The following is a 20,553-nucleotide window of genomic DNA, read 5'->3' as shown; positions in this document are numbered from 1 at the left end:
GGAAGCCGAGCCAAGGCTGGTTATCACCAAGGCACCGCTCAACTCTAGGGGCGCCACTCACACGAGGCTGCAGGATTGGGGCGGGGGGGCTTCCCGGAGCAGGGGGACTCCGTGACCGATCGAGGGTCCACTTCGTACCTTTGTCATCTCAGCGTGTTTCACGACAGAACGCTCAGAATAAAAACGATCGGAAATCATAAGTCCATAAGCGGGTCCAAGAATGGGGCTAGAATGAGTCCCCCGGTGGACCAAGACCCGCGGCCACTCGGTGGCACCAGCGCTAGCTAGCTACTCCGGTCCTGCCAGGGCACCTTTGGGGGTTAAAGCGGCGGATCCGGGAAAGAAATATAAGAAAGATTTGTCCTGAGCTCCTGGGACACACACTGCCCGGGGCGCCGGACGTCGGAGGTCCAGGCCCGTAGCGACCCTAGGAGATCAGCCGCCGAGCGACAGCAGGCGCCGGGCGAGGTCCTGCCGGACAGGTCCGGCTCCGCCCCTGGCTCCGTGCTCCTCCCCTCCCCTCCGCCCCTCCTCTCCGCGCGCAGGCTCCCCGCCGGGCCCCCTCCTCCGCCCCTCCTCCTCTCTCCCTTCCCCCTCCGCCCCTCCTCCTGTCCCGATGTCCCCTCCCTCCTCCCTCCTCCCCCCGATACCCCGGCTCCAGAAGAGCGCGCGGCGGAGGGGACCGGCCGGTTACTTCCTCCGGCGGCGGCGCAGAGCGCGGTGCAGCCACAACCGGATCGCCCCGAGCCCGCCCGCCGTCCCCGGCCCGCCCCGGCCTCCCGGATCTCCCCGAGCCCGCCCGCCGTCCCTGGTCCGCCCCGGCCAACCCCGAGCGCCCGGAGCCCTCCCGCCCCCCGCGGCCTCCCCGAGCGCCCCACTCGCGCGCCCGCGCCCGCGCGCTTGCCGGCTAGCACCGAGGAAGCCTGGGCCCCGAGCCCCCGGCGGCCCTGCCGGAAGCGGCGAGGTAAGAGCGGGGTCTGGCCGGGCGGGGTGGCCCGGGTCCGGCGGGGGTCGGCGGGCGGGGAGCGCCCTCCGGCGCCCACTTCTCTCCCAGGGAACCCAGGAACCGAGTTGGGGACGCGGGTGGCGCCCCAGATCCCCGGGGCGCAGCTGGGGTGCAGGCAGGGTGGCGACTATTCGTGGGATTCTGGGGTCGCGCGTCCAGTATCGGTCCGCTTGGGGCTCTTGTTCCCGGGGTGGCCGAGTGGCTTTGGGGGTAGGTGGGTGGGCGGCGAGCAGGGTTCGGGGTGGGCCTGGCCGTGACCCGCGGAGCCGGCTCCGAACTTGGGCCGCGGGGCCTGGGGTCGCCGAGGCGGCTGGGGCGGGCGGGGCGCGCCGGCTCGTTTCACTTGCTTTTGTTTTAAAAGGAAACACGGGCGTGAAGGCGGGGGTGGCTCCTGCCGGTGGGCACCCGGCAAACCTGATTTCGCCAGGGGGCTTGGGGGACGCGAGAGAAGGTGTCTGAGGGGCCCTGGCGCGCCCCGGTTTGCCGGTGACTTACCGGAGGGCGCCCGGCCCGGGAAGATCCGGGGCGCCTGGAACACCTGGGGGACTGCGGCTCCCACCCCCGCTCCCGGTCACCTGCGCTGTCGCGTCCGGGGCCCGGCCAGGGCGGCAGACGACCGGGGCGCGGGGAGGGTCCGGCGGCTCTACGGAGACCCCCGCGGGCTCCCCAGGACCTCTGCATTCGGGCCCCTCGGTGCTGGGAGGTGAACGTGGGGAGAATGTCGGAAATGGGGGTATGGGTGCGAAGGGCTGCCTCTATTTTTGCGATCTTACAGCATGTTGGACGAAGGGGTAACAGCGTTTGTGCGTATATGGCTTTTTTTTTTTAAGCACTCAAGACTTTTGTGTTGGCCTGTATTCAATTGTAGGGTATCCTAAAATAGTATTTGACCTGCAGTTTATTTAGGAAGTAAAGAAATGAGCAGCCCCCATTGGAGATAGGGGTAATTTATTTTAATTTACCGGTAAGAGATTCATCTTGTTCCGTGCAGTGGAAGCGCCTGTGCGCTGTCTGCCATCCCACACCGCCACCAATCCCAGAGATAAATCTCTAAGTTAAGGTTTATTAAAATTCTGAATAATATCATAGTACAGTAAACTAGCGCACTGTGTGTCCCGAAGGGAAATAGTCAAACACCCATTTCTGGGATTAGTCATTCCTCTCCCTAAATTGATAGCTTTCAAACGAAAAAGAAAACCAATCTTCAACAGTGCGCTTAGGGTTTGATTTTTTTTTTTTCTTTTTCAATTTGTCTAAATGCAAACCTGTGCTCTAATCTCGCAGAAGCAATCACTTGTTCCCATAAGGGTACTGTTGTTGGGCAAGTTCTACTTGTTTTAAAATTGAACATGCCTGCCATTTACCCATTTTTTTCCTGTTGTTTCTCAAGAGCAGCGATCAATAGGGCAACCACAAAAAGACCTGAATGTGAAATTGACTTATGTGGACTGATTTGGCCTGTCTGCTATCTTCACAAGCCCTGTTGAGTAGAACTGTTGTTTAGAGGCTAAGTCCCGTCTCACTCTCTGCAACCCCATGAACTGTGGCCCGCCAGGTTCCTCTATCCATGGGATTCTCCAGGCAAGAGTACTGGAGTAGGTTGCCATTTGCTTCTCCGGGGGGATCTTCCAAACCCAGGGATTGAACCTGGGTCTCCTGCGTTGGCAAACAGATTCTTTACCACTGAGCCACCTGGGAACCTGTTGAGTAAAACAGAGGAACTTAAATTTGATTAGTTAGGTGTTTGCCAGAAACCATTGGTAGAGCACTTTGACTCTACATGGTTTTTACTAAACAAATTAAAAACCGGACAACACAAGAATTCTGTTCCGCAGCTGGTAATTACAGCTCTTTATATGGGAGTGGCAGATTGCCTTTCCTCTCAGAATTTGTACTCAAAAACCAGGCGGGCTGCTCCGTGGCTTTCCACATCTATTCTCGGCCCATCTCCATGAAACTCAAGGATGTGGAATAAAGTCTGCAAGTCAGGAGAAGGAGATGGGTAACTGATGACACCCAAGATGTCCTTTCATTTTGATCTCCTGTTTTGAGGCTTGCTGATGTCATCAACAGGTGACAGGGCTTCGTTCATGCAGATCAGTGGCATAAAGCTCTCACATTAAGGAGCATTTTGCATCTGAAAAGTCGAGAGCGGGAGCCTAGTCTAATGGTATCAGTGTGTGATCTCTGCTCTTCACTGCTGGGAGGAGGGTCCAGGCCTCACCATTCAGGGGATCCTGGCTCAAGGCAGAGCTCAGGAGGTCGGGCCATACACCCAAGGGGATTTGGTCTGCTCTATGCCCCTGAGCCCCCCCACCCCCACCCCCGCAGTAGCCCTGTGATCCTGGGCAAAGTCCTGGGGTGGGGGGGGGGGTGTCTCTGTAGCCTCTCTGTCAGATGGCTTAACATCTACCTCTCAGGGATGTCAGATTGTTGAGTAAGGTGGCAAGGTGTGGTCCCCCAGCTCAGGCTTAGCCCTTCGCAAGTAGGAACCTACCAGGCCAGTGGTCATCCATACTGTATATTGATTTTTGATTGTTTGTGGATGACGGGATTCACCAAGTGGGGATTCTGAGCAGACGCAGTCCCTTTTGATCCTAGACAACACCCCACCCTCTCCCTACCCCCCATTATTTACTGTCAGACCTTTTCAGCCTGCACTGGCCACCCTGATGATGACCTGCCTTCAGAGATTTTTAACAACTCTCCCCACCCCCAGTGCCTCCGGGGGGCTTCCCAGGTGGCTTGGTGGTAAAGCATCTGCCTGCCAATGCCGGAGACACGGGTTCCATCCCTGGGTTGGGAAGATCCCCTGGAGTAGGAAATGGCAACCCACTCCAGGATTCTGGCCTGGAAAATTCCATGGACAGAGGAGCCTGGCGGGCTCCAGTCCACGGGGTCATGGAGCCTGACATGACTGAGCGTGCACACACACCCCCCACACACACCCCGTGCCTTTGGCCTCCCCTGTGGCAGGGAATCTCCTCCCACACTGCCTTTCTAGCCAGGGGGTGTGTGTGTCTGTATGCTGAGTCCTTAGCGGGTCTGGTTTAGCCATAATGTTGACCATAAAGAGAAAACAAGAAAAGACAAACTCGAATTAAGTAGTTACAGGAAAATATGCTGTTTTCCTCTGCTAGTCAGCCTTATCCATTGCACAATGTTTTAATTACTCAAAGTTTTGGTTGAAACAGGTAGCAGCACCCAGTGGAGACCTCAGAACGGGCAGTGAGAGGTACCCGTGAAGTTTCCTATTCTAGACCTCCAGTTCCCTGTCCTGAAGCCAGGAGGGTGGGCTTTCCCAGGGTATTTGAAAATCAGCTTCAGTTGCTCTGTTTTTTTTCATCTAATGCTCTGGCAGGATTATCTAAGTGCTTTTCTCAGGTGCTAATATTTAACCTACCCTGGCAAACAGTAACGTTTTAGGGCCCCAGATAGGTTTTCAGTTGATTACAGCAAATCACAGGTCACTTAGGGAACTGTCCAATCGCAGGTCACACATGTAGCTCTTAAGTTTTCTAATAGCCACAGTTAAATACCGTGAAGTAGACGAAATTAATTTCAGTTAACCTAACACATTCATTATATTACGTAAACACGCAGTAAACACAAGAGTCAGTACTGAGATAGTTGACTTTGCGCTGTGAAATCTTTGAAATCGAGGGCAAGCACATCTGAGTCCGCCCTAGTCCCCAGGACCAAGCACTCAGGAGTCACACGTGGTTACCACGCTGGGCAGCGTAGGTCCAAGGTAAAAGCCTAGGCCATCCAAGCAAGTAAGGCAGGTCCGCAGTCGGAATTACTTAACTCGAAGAAACGCACAGCTGAGCAGCCCGCAAATGCAGTATTTTGAGCTTGTGTGCTCCACACTGGAGAATCTGAGATAATGCAGGAGGGTTTGATCTCAAGACGAGGTTCTTCCTTTTTCTGTGCTTCCTGAGCTTGGAGAGGGGAGGGGGCCTCCGAGGCGGGTCTTCCAGCGGGCTTTCCAGGATTTGGATCTGCCCAAGAGCGGCTATGGCGGCTGGCCCTGGAGTTCCCAGGTTGAGCTGACTGCCCCTTGCAACGCAGGAGGTGGTCCACGGCCCGGCAGCCGGCCCACAGCCCCCAACAGCTCCTACACCCCTAGCTGACCTTGAAATTGGCGATGAAAAACAGGTCCTCCCCACGCCTGTCCTGGAAGGACCCAGGCCCCCAGCTTTGCTATGCCAGCCAGCCGGAAGGCAGCTTTATCTGTGTGCCTCAGATCCTAAGGGAATTCTGCAGGCGGCATTATCATTTAATTCCTTGAGTAGCCTCACCTTTGTGAGAAGAATTCCTGGCATTCGGTTCTGAATGACCTGTTAGGGCTGGAGCACTTGAGCTGAGGTGTGGATGTGGACTTAACAATCAACTTGGTTTGTTGCTTCTTTCAACTCTTAATTTTTCTTTCTTCTTTTTTAAAGATGAATGATTTTGGAATCAAGAACATGGACCAGGTGGCCCCTGTGGCCAGCAATTACAGAGGGACACTCAAGGTGAGTGAACGAGTCTTAATAGAAACTTAAAAAATTGGAAAACTCAGTTTCTAGGAGGGAAAAAACAATTGGGTCCCAGGAGACCGGTTCTAGCTGTGAGACTGGTTGTGTGACTCTGGACTGTTTGCTTAATCTCTCTGGGTCTCAGTGTTTTCATCTGTTAAATGGGTTTTCTGGTGTGTGTTTGACTTATCCTCCAAGATATGAAGGAAACCACTCAGTTTGTGGATGGTGAGGCCTTGGTAGTTGATTTCTGAGGCTCCTACCAGGTGGAATGTTCTATAAATTCTCAAGAGAACTGGAGGAGGTATCTGTTCTAGCCACCCAGGAAGTTTCCTCAAGTAGTAGAAAGAGCTGAAAGAGCTTAGAGGAGGCAGGCAGGCCCAATTATTGGCTGCTGTTCCTGCTCCCATCAGAAGGGTCAGTGCCCGTGGGGTTCAGGCAGTCTGTCCTTCCTGGGACAACTGCGGCTGTTTAAAAACAAAGAGAAAATCAGATTAAACAGCCTCCTCCCTGGTAATAAACATTTCATGGAGCTTCTATCTCACTCCCTTTTGGGAACATTCTTTAGCAACACAAACTGATGATTTGCCATTTGCCTTCTCCAAATGTGACAGACAGATTTGATTTTTTTTTAAGTGTTCTGTGGTAAAGATGTCTCAGAAGCAGTGGTTTTAGATTGGTAGTGTTTTGTACAATATTGTGTCTCTGGCATGTTCCGCTTTTCTCTATCGTTAGGAGGTTGTTTGTCTGATCAAACCCCAGGAGGCAAAAACTGACATAGGTCTTTCCAGAGTATCATGAAACTGATCAAATTTCAAGCCAGTGAGGTTTTTGTTGTTGTTCAGTCTGGTCAGGCGTTTTCATTGTGGCCTGGCAGAAACCATATAAGAAATTACAGTAATATTAAGTTTGAAATGACACCTCTAGAGAAAATTTCTCCCATAAACTTGAAGAGCTTATGCCTGTGTGATTTCTGGGCTTGGAGAAGAAACCACTCTTGCTGAAACTGATGTGTTGAAATACCCAGCGGGAATTTATCTTGTCTTGTGGTTTCTTGGTTTTAAAAACAGAACAGAAAGGCAGTCAGGAAAGGAAAGGCACTTCTTAGTCACCTGGGCCATGCTTTATTGTTCAGTTGCTTAGTCCTGTAGGACTCTTTGCAACCCCTTGGACTGCCTCACGCCAGGCTTCCACGCCAGGAATTTAAAAAATCTATCGGGTATGTCACCAAAATTAGCATTGCTATAAGCTATTTTATAAGTCGAGATGAGTATTTCATACGTGCATGATTGGCCTCTACCCGCCCCCCGCCCCCCTGTAGGTCTTGGGCAGTTGGGTATCCCTGCTTTGGGTTTTTTGGGGGGCTGGACGCCAACATCCCTGGGCCAAGCTCCAGCTTCTGCCTACCCTCTTATGTCATGCGTCATTCACTGTTCGGCATTTCTAAACAGAAAGCACACCAACCATTGGATCTGTAAATGTGTTACACACTTTTGACTCAACAAATGGGTCACTGTATTACACATGACATGGGTCCAGCTTATGTTGGAAAAATATAGCTGTTCTTCACGTTTTTCTTCCACAAGTTAGGCAATGATGAATCAGGCCTTTGTCTGTTACTTACAAATGAGTCTTACAGTACAGGCTGTTCCATTTGTATTTGAAATTCTCACAGCTCCAGGCTTATCTTTCTATGTATGTCTCTTCTCCTAAATTGTAGGTAGTTTAACTTTAAATCTGTTTTCTTTGGAAATCTTTCCCCTTCATAGGTGATGGGAGGCAGTGAAGGAGTGACCTTTTCGATACACTACAGTTTTACAAAATTAAATCTTAAGGAATGTTCTCATATGTATTTTGTTTGATTTTTGTTGTTTGATTTTTTTCTTTCCCTGCCTTTTGTCTTAACTGCAGTGAGCTGAAGCTCTTTTGCCAAGAATCATTTTTTTGGTTTCTTTTTTTTCCCCCTTACTAATTTTCCTTCTATATTGAAGTATAAATATTGTAGGGCTTCACTGGAGGTGCAGTGGTAAAGAATCTGCCTGCCAAGGCAGGAGAGGCAGGAGACACAGGCTTGATCCCTGGGTCTGGAAGTTCCTCTGGAGGGGGACATGGCAACCCACTTCAGTATTCTTGCTTGGAAAATTCCATGGACAGGTGCCTGGAGGGCTACAGTCCATGGGGTTGCAAAAAGTAAGACACAGTTACCTGTATACACACATAGTTGATTTACATTGTTGTTAATTCCTATTATACAGCAAAGTCATTTGGTTATACATATATATATATATATATATATATATTTACACATACATACATAGATATACATGTACATTTTAAAAATATTCTTTTCCATTATGATTTATCACAGTTTTAATTAGGGGATAATTTTTCATTGTTGTGTTAGTTTCAGCTTACAACAGCATGAGAGTCATTTTCCTTATGCACACGGCCGGCGTGTCTCACCCGTTTAGCTGAGAAGGGCCAGGTGTTTGGATTGAGGTGGTCTCTTGAGTCCCTCCAGGCACTGTTATAAGACTCTCTTGGTTTTAGGTTTGTTTGCTTAACTTATACATTTAACTTGATTAGGCCATTAAAAGTAAATTCCCGGTCATTCTGATTCTGTGGTTGATGACAGGCAGACCTTGATAGACTGCACTTTGCTATGCTGAGTTTTTTACAAATTGAAGGCTTGTGCTAACCCTGCAGCCTGGCATTGATTGGCACCATTTTCCCAACAGCATTTGATCAGTTCATGTCTCTGTGTCACATTTTGGGAATCTTTGACATAGTTTAAACCCTCTGCTAGCAAAAAGATTACAAAGGCTCAAATGATGGTTAGTATTTTTTAATTAAGGTATGTGCACGGTTTTTAGACATCATGCTGTTGCACACGTAATAGTGTAAGAGTAACTTTTATATGTATTGGGAAGCCAGGAAATTTGTGTGACTCTCTTTGATGTGATAGTCACTTTATTTCGGTGGTCTGGAACCAAGCCTGCAGCATCTCCAAGGTGTGCCTGTAAGTGACCCAGAGTAAAGAGATCCTTTGGGTCACTTGGATCTTCTCAGAAGTTTGCTCAGAGTACCGACTGGTCGATTCCATGCGTGGCTTTATAACTGGCAAATTGAATCAGGGTGTCTTGGTGAGGCTGCCCATGGACCACTTTTAAAACAGGTCATTAACTAAGTGTAAATGCCAACGTTTCTGTTTTCTTTCCCTCTTGCCTTTGCAGCGCCAGGCCGCCTTTGACACCTTTGATGGGTCCCTGCTCGCGGTTTTCCCCTCCCTAAATGAAGAGCAAACACTGCAGGAAGTGCCAACCGGCTTGGATTCGATTTCTCATGGTAATTGGTTACTCAGACTTGATGAATTGAGCATGATGTCCCTAAGGATCTCAGTGCATAGATGACCCTTCGTAAGGGATGCCTGTTGTTGTCTTGAATCTTTGTATGAAAAGTCAGGCAGAGGCTGGGATCTGGGAGAAAACAGTTCTTTTTTATGCAGCTGGTGACTCTGAAGTCCTCACCCACCAGATGCACCCCAGGGAGAGGAGGCGCCCTGCTGGGGGCAAACCGCAGGGGGCCCTGAGCGGCTCCGTAGGCTGCCCCAACTCTGCAGCCAGCCCAGGCCCCATCTCCCAGTCCCCTCTATGATGCAGACCAGTGGACCTCAGAGTGCACCCCACCTTTTCATCCTAGGTTCATGTCCCTAGCTTAGATCTCCCCCCGCCACCACCAGTTTTGGGGCAGCAAAGTATTCCTGCTCATCTTTACCCATCTGCCTTCGTGCCTGCAGTTCTTCATATCAGTGTTCATTCTTTTGAAAGGAATAGCACATCAGGTGATGCCTCTGTGATTACTATGATAGAGTTGTTAGCAGGAGACATTCCAGAGATGACTTTGTCATATGAAGTCAGTGCTAAAGAATACAGCCCAGAAAATTAATTAAAACGCGTGTGCTTGCGTAAGCGTGCTGTCACGTGACCGTCATTCATCATTCTTGAAATTGCTGAGGGAATGCAGAGAAGGTTGTTTTTCAAACAAATTGACATCCCAGGTGCTAAGTGCTGTGTGTTCCTGTGACATCTGCTGTCTCTTTGCCTGCAGCTTAGTTTAATGGATGGAAGTCGCTTCCAGATTAGCCATTTATAACCCCTTAAGGCTTTTGGTGAAAAACCATGCAGCTTCCTCGGTTGTCAAAAATGTAAGACTGGCCTGCAAGAGAAGCCTTACCTAGGCGCCGATTGCTGCTTTATGAAGTTTGGCAAAAATTCAACTCGAGTTTTACTTTAGTTTTTTTTCAGATAAGGGTAGTTATTAAATTGTAAGAAGTATAGTTACATAATGATTAGAATAATACATGTATTATTAAATTATAATATATTTTCTCAGTTTCATTCAGAAACCATTTTGGTTCACATTAATATTTACCCTCCTCTGGAGAGTGATGCTGAAGACTGAGGATGCTCATTGTTCTTCCGTAGGAGCTAAGACTCCCTCCCCGCCCCACCCCTCATCCGTTCTCCCTGTGTTGTGGCCAGCTGGAACTTAACGTCCCCGTGGGGTTTGTTTTTCAGACTCAGCCAACTGCGAGTTGCCGCTGCTGACCCCATGCAGCAAGGCTGTGATGAGTCAAGCCTTAAAAGCCACCTTCAGTGGCTTCAAAAAGGAGCAGCGCCGGCTGGGGATCCCGAAGAGTAAGTGCTGCTTCTTGGAGCCGCGTTCTGCCCTGCGCTGTGCTAGACCGGGGCGTCGGGCCGCCATAGCTTGAGATGGCATCATTTCAAGCACGCGCCTAGGGTGTCTTGCAAAGAGGGGCAGAGCTCTCATGAAGCCGAGCCAGTTTTTATTTCGAAACCCACCCCGCTGAACACTTCTTCCAGCACTGCTGTTAGCCCCTCAGCATCGTCCTGGGTGTCTGCTGGCTCATCACTTTGAGCCCTGGTGCCCATCGGGGCTCTGCAGGTAAGTCAGGAGTGTGTCTGGCCTCACCGCCTTGCTTTTCTCCCCTCCCTGCTAGATCCCTGGCTGTGGACTGAGCAACAGGTATGTCAGTGGCTTCTCTGGGCCACCAACGAGTTCAGTCTGGTGGACGTGAACCTGCAGAGGTTCGGCATGACGGGACAGGTGCTCTGTAACCTTGGCAAGGAGCGCTTTCTGGAGCTGGCACCCGACTTTGTGGGCGATATTCTCTGGGAGCATCTGGAGCAGATGATCAAAGGTACCTGTGAGCGACGGGGCGATTGTGGTGGGAAAGAGTGATGGGGGAGCTGTGCATGCTAACTGTCGGGTCGGTGATTCAGTGATGGAGGGCAGACGGACCGAAAATGGCATTGGCACGAGTCGGCGCCAGGGTGGCGATTATAGATTTTGATTCCACTTAAGCACGTGTGTGGGGAGCATTAGCCACAAGGCGGGAGCCTTCTTCACCAAGGTGTTCAGCGTCGCCAGACCTTATGAGTCGGAGGCGTACGTGTGGCTCTGATGTCAGGGAGCTGGGATGCCCGTGTTTGGAGGCTCACTTTACAGAGCCTTAAGAAATACGTTGGCCCCAGCCAAAGCAATAAACTGGGAATTTTATAGTTTTTCTTCCCTACAGATGGGATCCCACAAAGACTTTTTGTTTTGTGTTTATAAACAAATGTAGAAGTAATTGATGTACATTTTACACACTTGAAATATTGTACAGAAACTGGCCTTCAAGCAAAAGAACTCTTATGTAGAAAATGTTGATTTAGACCTAAAAAGAGCGTTGAGAGTAGTGTTAAAAATATATGAAGCCTTACTGGCATGACGCCCTCCCGATGAGCACAGGCCTCTTGCAAAGTATCTCCTTCATCCCTCTCCAGAAGAGAAGAGGAAACAGGAACAAGTGCCTTGTGCAGAGCCCCAATTCCTGTTTCATGGATGTGAAATGCCCAGGATGCTATAGAATCACCCTGTATCTAGCCGTGCACAAACCGTAGTTATATGTGTTCAGTGTTCTGCTGTCCTCGGCCAGCCTTCAGGAGGAAGAGCAACGCTTACAGAAGGCTGCTCTTTCAGATGGAAGCAGCGCTCAACGTACCCTGTGTCAAGATGAATGGGAAACCATCCCAATACACATTTTGGATAAAAGAAAAAAAAGTACATTGAGTTAAAAAAAAAGCAAAACATAGGACTCCTTCAAGTTAAAAATATAAGAAAATAAGCCTGTTGGTAGAGTTCAGAGAAAATTTCTCATTCAATTGATTTTAAACTCTGAGTTTCAACATCTATTACATACTCAGCATCTTAAAAAGATCTCAGGGCCTCCCGACCAGTTCTTTGTAGTTATGGCTTCTGAGGGGAAGGAAAACCTAAGGACCCTTAAATTTTTCCTGAACCTGGACAAGTCTGATCTGACAAGTTTCTGTTTGAATCTGTTTGTTGGCATGTTGGACCCATTTTGCCATTTCTCAGTGCGTGTGTCTGGATATGTGGATGTGTGTGTGGTTGTGTGTTTGGAGAAGTAAATTCACACAGAGAATGCTAACTTTTTCCTTTTAAAGTTCTTGGACACGTGTCCCCATTCGGACGCCCGTGGCACTGTTTTGACCTCTCTATAGCTTTCGCCACCCATGGACACACCCTAGGGTTTGAGATGATGGGTCAGAAGTATCACCAGGCAGAGAATCTGTCTAGGTCCCTAATTTGCTGTGTTCCCAGCCCCTGGTGAAGGGGGTACTTCATAAGCATTTAACCCTTTGTGGGCTCTATGGATGAATTCAATACATCATCTAGATCGCTCAAATTATACAATTGAAAATTTAACTTTGCCAATGGCAGCAGTAATTTTAGAAGTCTTTTTCTAGTTATTAGGAAAATATGTTGCTGTCTCTAGTACTTTTAAAAGACATAATGACAGGGAACACCATTGGATTAAGTATGCAGCTAAAATTCATTTCTTTATGCTGGAATAACCGTAGAACAGTAATTCAGAAAGGAACCTTTTTTTCTTGAGTCGTTTAAAACCTCTCGATTTGTAATTTTGTGTCTCCTCTGTCAATTTTTCAGAAAACCAAGAAAAGACCGAAGATCCGTATGAAGAAAATTCGCACCTCAACTCAGTTCCTCATTGGATTAATAGCAATTCGTTAGGTCAGTGCAATGAATTCTGCGCTTAAGAGCTTGGTCCTAAGACTTCCTGTTAGATTCACGAAAAGTTCGAAGCCAGGGTCTAGACCTGCAGTGTCCCACACAGTGATCACACTCACAAGTCCAGGCCACTGGTCACTTGAAGTTGTTGCCGGTCCACATTGAGATGTGCGGTGAGATAAAACTCAGGCCCACCAATCTGAAAGTCTTAGTATAAATGTCTCCTTAATAATTTTTAAAATTATGATTACATGTTGAAATGATAATGGATTTCTTGCATGCATTCGGATCAGTCGTATCTGACTCTCTTGTGACTCTATAGACTGTAGCTCACCAGGCTCCTCTGTCCATGAGATTCTCCAGGCATGAATACTGGAGTGGGTTGCCATTTCCTCCTCCAGGGGATCTTCCCCACCCAGGGACTGAACCCACGACTCGTGTCTCCTGCATTAGCAGGCGGGTTCTTTACCATCTCTTGGGTCAAGTGAAATGTTTGAACTTGTTTCGCCAGCGCCTTTTTAGTTTTCCAGTGGGGCTGTTAGAAAATCTAACATTGCATTGGTGGCTAGTGTTAACCTTTGCATTGGCCAGCATCGGTCGAGGCAATTTATAACTCGAGGGGGCAGAATAGAGTGAGCTGATCGCCGGGGTCAGATCAGTGTAATAGAGAAAGGTGGCAGGTGCAGGAGGTGTGCGAACAGCAATACCCCATTTGCTCTGAACTTGGGATGTTATGGAATTTGGGTTGGTGTTTCTGGTGGTTTGATGCTGGTGAGCGTAGCTTAAGGTGGTCCCCTCGGGCGTGGTCAGGGTGACTGGAGATGCTCAGTTATGGGTCATAGGCTGGATGGCAGATCGCTTAGTTGGTCTGGACCTTAGTTTCCTCGGGAGTCGAAAGAGCCAGTGACCCTGTTGTCCTGAGGCTCCCATGGAAGCACTAGGAATATTCACCTGCAGCATCGCCCCCAGGGTCCAGAGGCCGCAGGCCTTTAGGGAAATTTAGATAAGAGGAGGACTCAGAAAAACTGCCCGTCAGAGCCTCAGCGTGTCCAGTGAGGTCTCGCATGGAGGGCTGGAGTGGGTGGGTCTGCTCGCGTTCCCTCTGGTTGGAGGCGTGTAGGGTCTCTGGGTATCATGTCGATGCCTCCTAACAGCTGTGTGGTCCGTGGTCCTGTGTTGTAGGTTTCGGCGTGGAGCAGGCGCCATACGGCATGCAGACGCAGAGCTACCCTAAAGGCGGCCTCCTGGATGGCCTGTGTCCAGCGTCCTCGGCGCCCAGCACACTCGGGCCAGAGCAGGACTTCCAGATGTTCCCCAAGGCCCGAATCAGCACCGTCAGCGTCAACTACTGCTCCGTCGGCCAGGACTTCCCAGCCGGCAGCCTAAACCTGCTCTCCAGCGCTTCTGGTAAGACCCAGGCTCCTGAGCGTGCTTCTCGGTGGGGCTGGGGGTGTGATTTCCCGGGGCCACGGTCAGACCGTGACCTGAGTTTCTTAATCAGTTGGCCCATGCTTTGCCCCTGGGGGAGGTCAAGGACTGGACTGCCGGGACACGGCCACAGCAGCGATGCTCAGCGAGCTTACTCCTCACATGCCTCCTGCTCTGGTCCGGGGCCCGGGGGTGTCGGGGAGCCAGCAGAGTTCCTGCTCCTGTGGCTGGAGTCCTCCACCCACCCAGTGGGCTGTTGGGGGAGGCAGTGTAGGCAGGTGACGGGATGTCTTGGTGGAGGTGAAAATGCGTATTCCCAGGTGTTACAGTGATAAAGACTCCGCCTGCAGTACAGGGGACATGAGACTTGGGTTCGATCCCTGGGTGGGGGAAACTCCCCTGGAGGAGGGCATGGTAACCCACTCCAGTATTCTTGCCTGGAGAATCCCACGGACAGAGAGGAGCCTAGTGGGCTATGGTCCATGGGGTCGCAAAGAGCCCGACATGACTGAGCTACTGAACACACTCGCAAGTGTGCGGTGGACTAAACTCGGGTTGGATTTTTTTCCTTAAATACCCCTGGGTGACCACCACCCAGATTGAGATTGAGAGGGTGCCAGCTCCCCACAAGGCTCCCTCATCCCCCCTCCCAGTCAGTAGCACTCCCCCTACCCCCAGAAGATCCAATTGTCCTGACTTTTCTCATCACTGTCTTTCCAGTTCTTGAACTGGATACAAAGTGTTCTCTTGTTGGGCTTTTGCTCACTTTGTGTCTGAGATCCACGCACATTGCTGCCCTTTCCCATGCGGTGCGGCCCTCTGCTAGGAGCTACACAATGTCTCTGTCCTGCAGTTGATGGGAGAGGCGCTTGCCTAGCGTGTTTATTCATAAGGAGCGGGTGGCTCAGTGAGAAACCTGAGGGGCTGTGGGCCGGCAGGGTGAACGCCCGGAGGGGTCGGTGGTCGTGCCTGACCTTGCGTCATCCTGGAGGGGTCAGAGCCCATGCTTGTGTCTGCCAGGGAAACCCAGGGACCACGACTCGGCAGAGACTGGCGGCGACAGCTTCGAGAGCTCGGAGTCGCTGCTGCAGTCCTGGAACAGCCAGTCGTCTCTGCTGGATGTGCAGCGGGTACCCTCCTTCGAGAGCTTCGAGGACGACTGCAGCCAGTCCCTGGGCCTCAGCAAGCCAACCATGTCCTTCAAGGACTACATCCAGGACCGGAGCGACCCGGTGGAGCAGGGCAAACCAGTTATACCCGCGGCCGTGCTGGCCGGCTTCACAGGTGCGTGCACCCGCCTTGTTTACCAAGGGCGTTTCTCGCTGGACGACCTCGAGTTGGCGCTCCAGGTTTAATGCGTGCAGTGTCATCCTTAAGCCGAGCGAGCCGTCTCCCTGCATCCGAAAGAGGCCACATGGACAGGGATGAGCTCAGCGTAGTGGGTGAGAATCCCCAGGCTGCTCCCTTATCTGGTCAGTCCTGGCCAGTCCCCAAAAGGAGAGGAGAACAGCGGGGGACACGGACCGTAGAGGCTGAAGCTCTGACTCAGCCATACCTGGAATTTCAGAGACTGTAGCCTGGCCAGGGGAAGGGGCACAGAGCCGGGTTCTAATAACACAGGGACTGTTTACCTTCTTCTGCTTCTCAAATCCATCTTATTTTGAAGTTTTGGGTAACAGCTATTCTAGGCGGGGACAAATATTAAAGCTGTTTTTAGAACCAGATATTTCCAGTACTTTAGCAAAAATATGAGGATTTTTTTTTTTTGGATTGCTTTCTGTGTCCTTCAGTGTGCTTTTTTTTTTTTTCCCCATAGTTTGACCATATGGAGCCACTGGGAATTTAAAAAAATACCTGCTTTTAAAAAATCCAATAGGCTAAAATAAGAATACACAGGCATCCCGTTTCTTTTCTGTCCTGTAAAACAAACAGCCATGGAAATTACTCAGAGTGAAAATGGCTATCATTTTCATACATGGGCGTGAGGGCCTGATCTGAAGGGAAACAGCCACAGTGTGGGTGGGTTTTTGTTTTAACGTTAGTGACCATCCATTGTCTTGCCAGCTCTGTGGTTGACAAGGACCATACTGGGACCCCAGGGCAGCCTAGCATGGCTGGTATTGACCCATTTCACAGACAGGGAAGTGGGCTTGGAGGATGCTGGCTGTGGTCACTCAGATCACAGCTGTACCCACGATGTGGTCACTGTGGCTTGGGGGATGGCTCTTGGATGAGCTTGTGATCCAGGGCGAGCCACACGGCTGCTGGGCCCATCTTTTCCCTCTTCATTTTTGAAATATCAATGCAGTCATACTTTACAAGGTGGTGGCGGTTCTGAATATTAATCAAGAAAAAGTATATGGAGAGCACTTTGCAAAGCATCTACCTCACCGAACAGGTGTTGAGGCCCTGGCTACTCCCCTAGGTGCCCCAGTGACCTCTCAGTAACCTGAGTCTTGGATCAAGCAATTTAGCCACTGTCATCCGGTCGGAAAGCTACGCGTGGGGTTCCGAGAATGACATGCCTCACCCTGTGTTGAAAGGCCCCTTCTAACACCCCCACCCCTATCCCACGAGGTGTTTCTAGAAATAAACCTTGAAAGTTATTACATAAGAAACAATTAAACAGAGGGAGGGATTTTGATGCCAAGGAGATGCTGGCCCAGAATTTTTTTTTTTTTCCTCCAAAAAGACCAAGCCCAGTGATCTCTTTCCCAAGAGCAGGAGAGGCGTGGGGAAGAAGCCCTCACCTTGGGGTCTGGCCTCCTACCATTAAAGCATCCAAGGCTGTCCCCAGCACCCAGCGTCACACCTTCACCTTGATACCCACTTGATACCACTTGATCTCAAAGTTCTTGCTTCAGGAGAGTGACTCTAAAGCCTTGCTGTGTTTAAGAACGTCTAACCCACCCCCTTCTCCCCTGCAGGAAGCGGGCCTATCCAGCTGTGGCAGTTTCTTCTAGAGTTGCTCTCCGACAAGTCCTGCCAGTCATTCATCAGCTGGACGGGGGACGGGTGGGAGTTTAAGCTCGCTGACCCCGACGAGGTACGTCCAGACCTGGGGACTCAAGCCTGGGGTTCTCAAACCTGATCACATCACTTGGGCTTTGCAAACCCAATTCCCCGGGTGCAAGAAACGGGTCCCAAGTATATACAAATGAGAGCACTTCTTCTGCAGGAGGCATTTCTGGCCCTTTAGGAGCCTTATTGCGATGATACACAGTTTAATATGCTGTACTCAGTGGCCCAGCCGTGTCCGACTCTCTGCAACCCCATGCGCTGTGGCCCACCAGGCTCCTCTGTCCGTGGGGTTCTTGAGGCATGGATTGTGCAGGCGGTACTGTCGGGCTTCCCCGTCTTGCTCTGTCATTGAGCTGAAAGGTGCAAGCTGTAAACTGAGGCACTTGCCTGACCGTCGGAACATGTCGTAGGAAATTTGCCTTTTTCCCTTGTGGGGGGGCAGATACTGAGCCCCAGGCCTCCGCTGAGGTGGGCGGAGCTGTGCCAGCCCGTCTGGATGAGAAAGCTGAGGGCAGGTCCCCTACCAGCCCGTCACGGTCAGCGCAAGGGGCGCCCTTGGTCTCTGGCACCTGTGGGGTGTGGTGCGTCACCTCCCCGCTAACCCTGGGCGACAGAGGCATTGAGGAATGCAGACGGTCACGTGGCCTCCGTCCCACTTCAGTGGCTGTGGACGTGGTGGTCTTGGAGTGCAAACCCAGGAGGTGGGGGCACATAGCCTTTCCTTTGTCTCAGGACCAACCCCTAGGCTCCCAAAGGTTTTTCTGAGGGAGAAGCCTCAGCAGACGGGGCTGTGGGTCGGGGGACCCGCCTCCCTCATCTGCCTGTCCCTCCATCCCCAGATAAATAGCCAGGGCTGCAGAGGGGGAAGGCAGACGGCATCTCTGCGTTCCCATTGGTGCTTCAATAAGCATGCGTCCAAATTGTCATAAGGGGAAAAGGGGTGCTTTTTCTTTCTCTTTTTTTTAAAAAGTTAATTTATTTTGATGGGAGGATAATTTTCTTTACAGTGTTGTGATGAAAAAGGCGTGCTTTTTCTTTCTTTCTTTTTTTAAAAATTATTTTGATGGGAGGATAGTTTTCTTTATTGCGATGGTTTTTGCTGGGACGAGGGAGACACGTGTGCTTTTTTTCAATCGCGGAATTAAATGGCACTCTTTCCCATACCCCGCCACAGGTGGCCCGCAGGTGGGGAAAGAGGAAAAACAAGCCCAAGATGAACTACGAGAAGCTCAGCCGGGGTTTGCGCTATTACTACGACAAGAATATCATCCACAAGACGTCGGGGAAGCGCTACGTGTACCGCTTCGTGTGTGACCTGCAGAACTTGCTGGGCTTCACGCCCGAGGAACTGCACGCCATCCTGGGCGTCCAGCCGGACACGGAAGACTGAGCCCACCCGGGCCGGGAGCGGGGCCGTTGAGACTCGTCCCAGGACTCTGAAAGGCCGGACCGGCGCATCCGGCACGCCTCTTGGAAGCAGTGGCCTTACTCCATCGGACACCGCGGTTCTTCGCTGAAGGCAGCACAGTTTCTCACTTCTGAAAGCCTGCTGCCGGGAACCCGCCACTTAATGATGCTATTCCATTCGAATGGCCCAGGAAGAAGCTTGAGGCCCCCGTCCTAGCCCTGAGCGGGCTGTGTGGTGGCAGGATCGTTCAGGCTGTTGGGTCTTCTCAAAGGAGCGAGCGTGTCACGGACGCACACTTCTTGGATTTTTTCTTTTGCCTTTTTGCAGCCAGGAATCACACAAGAGCTCTCTTTGGTTCTGAGGGGGAGCAGGGGGCAAAGACACATGATGTTTCAGAAGTTAGTTTGTATATATGACTGTAACCTTGTAATTGTTATCAGAGTCCCCTAACAGACCTATTTAACAGAAATTGTATATTGTAATTTAAAATAATTATATAACTGTATGTGAAAATAGGAATGCAGATGGCATTTTGCTACGTTCGCTGGTTTTTAAGAGCACTGACTGGCGTCCTTTTGCGAACATTTAATCTGCCGGAGCAGATTAAGAGAAGTTGTAAAGTGTGTATTATTTACATTTAATATGCCTACAGGAATAAGGTCTAAGAAGGTTCATTCCTGTTTTTTGTTTTGTTTTGCCTGGGTTATTATCTATGGCAAGGACTTTGTACACTTGGGAATTTTTATAAGAAACTTAAAGTTATTATCTGGAGGCCTCTCCTGGCCTCTCTGCTTCTCCTTTAATTGTAATGTAAAAGCTATAAAGCAGTATTTTTCTTGACAGATGGCATATGTTTTCCATTTCTATGCATGCCTTGAAATAAGTTTATATACAAAACTTACTTTATTTTTTAGTTCAACTGTGTTTCCCCCAGCGACTCACCTCCCCTGACCAGGCATTTCCTTCCCGAGCCCCACCCCCACGCCCCAAATTATGCTGTATGATTAAAATAGGAATACTATTTTTGGAAATATGTGACTCCTTTTCAGAGATCAGGAGGGATTTATGTAGCAGCTATTTTTACTGCAAAAGTAATTCACTGGAAAAAAATAATGTAATTTGTAAGAAAGTTTTATTTTTACTGCAGCGCCTAAAGTACAGAGCTGAAGGTGCAGGGGGAGGGGAGGCTTAATTAATGAACCTCTCGGACATGAGTGGAGCCTGATTTTGTCCCATCTTCTTTACCTGTGGAGTCTCAGGTTTTCCGGACACCAAGCTGCTCCTTTCTGTTGGGTGTCCACAGTTTTTATTTTCTTGCAGAAAGCCCAGAGGCAAAGAGGGTCAGCAAGGTGGGAAAGAGAAGGCATTGGGGTCGTTCATGTGAAGAAAACGTCTTCATTGTGATGGAGACTTTTGTAGTCCTTTCGAAGGAACCCCTGGTTCACCCTGTGTTCCTGGCTTTTGTAAACGATCACGTTGGTTTCCAAGTCAGACAGTCTTCACTAGCATTGTAGGGGGACCAGTGGTGAGGTCTTTGAAGACAAATCCTCCATGTGATGAGACGAGGGGAACTGGGTGGTAGGGTGAGCAGAGGAGAGCCAGAAGGGGGACCATTGCCTCTTGTACCCACACAAGACCGTTTGCAGTATCGCTAAGCACAGGATGTTCTTCTCAAGCAAGACCTGTTTATCTGCCGGACAGCTGTTTATAACATCAACAGACAAGCGGCTGGGAACATCTTGCCGCTGAAAAAAATCAGCCATCCGCTCGCTCGTTTTATATGGGCTTTGACCGCATGAATTTGCCAGTATTTGTCTGTTTTTATCCAGAGTTGGCAATTTTACATGGCTCGACCCAAGAGTCATGGAAAATCAAACCCATGGTAAACCTTTGGCATGATAATAAACAGGACTTATCTATCAAAGTTTTGTAATCTGGCCTTTTCTTTCTCAAATAATAAAGTATTTTGTTTACATCAATCCCTCCTTTTAAGAGCCTTCATGCCTCGCCCCTCTGCCTCCCTTCCCCAGCGCGGAGGCGGTGGGTTCAGAGCA

The 20,553-nt window shown here is 50.1% G+C and overlaps 1 protein-coding gene across 1 annotated transcript; it reads left to right on the top strand.

The window, feature by feature from the left end:
• Positions 1 to 646: 646 nt before the first annotated feature.
• On the top strand, positions 647 to 20,423 carry ETS2 (ETS proto-oncogene 2, transcription factor). Its single transcript, XM_043873967.1, has 10 exons — positions 647 to 964; positions 5,452 to 5,523; positions 8,760 to 8,871; positions 10,104 to 10,223; positions 10,547 to 10,747; positions 12,562 to 12,645; positions 13,825 to 14,049; positions 15,091 to 15,354; positions 16,998 to 17,116; positions 18,266 to 20,423. The coding sequence occupies exons 2-10, from the start codon at positions 5,452 to 5,454 to the stop codon at positions 18,479 to 18,481; spliced, it is 1,413 nt and encodes a 470-aa protein (XP_043729902.1). The 5' UTR covers positions 647 to 964; the 3' UTR covers positions 18,482 to 20,423.
• The last annotated feature ends 130 nt before the right edge of the window (positions 20,424 to 20,553 follow it).

The sequence above is a fragment of the Cervus elaphus genome, chromosome 19 (assembly GCF_910594005.1).
Source record: "Cervus elaphus chromosome 19, mCerEla1.1, whole genome shotgun sequence".
Lineage (NCBI taxonomy): Eukaryota > Metazoa > Chordata > Mammalia > Artiodactyla > Cervidae > Cervus > Cervus elaphus.
This window is presented reverse-complemented; position numbering and strand designations above follow the sequence as displayed.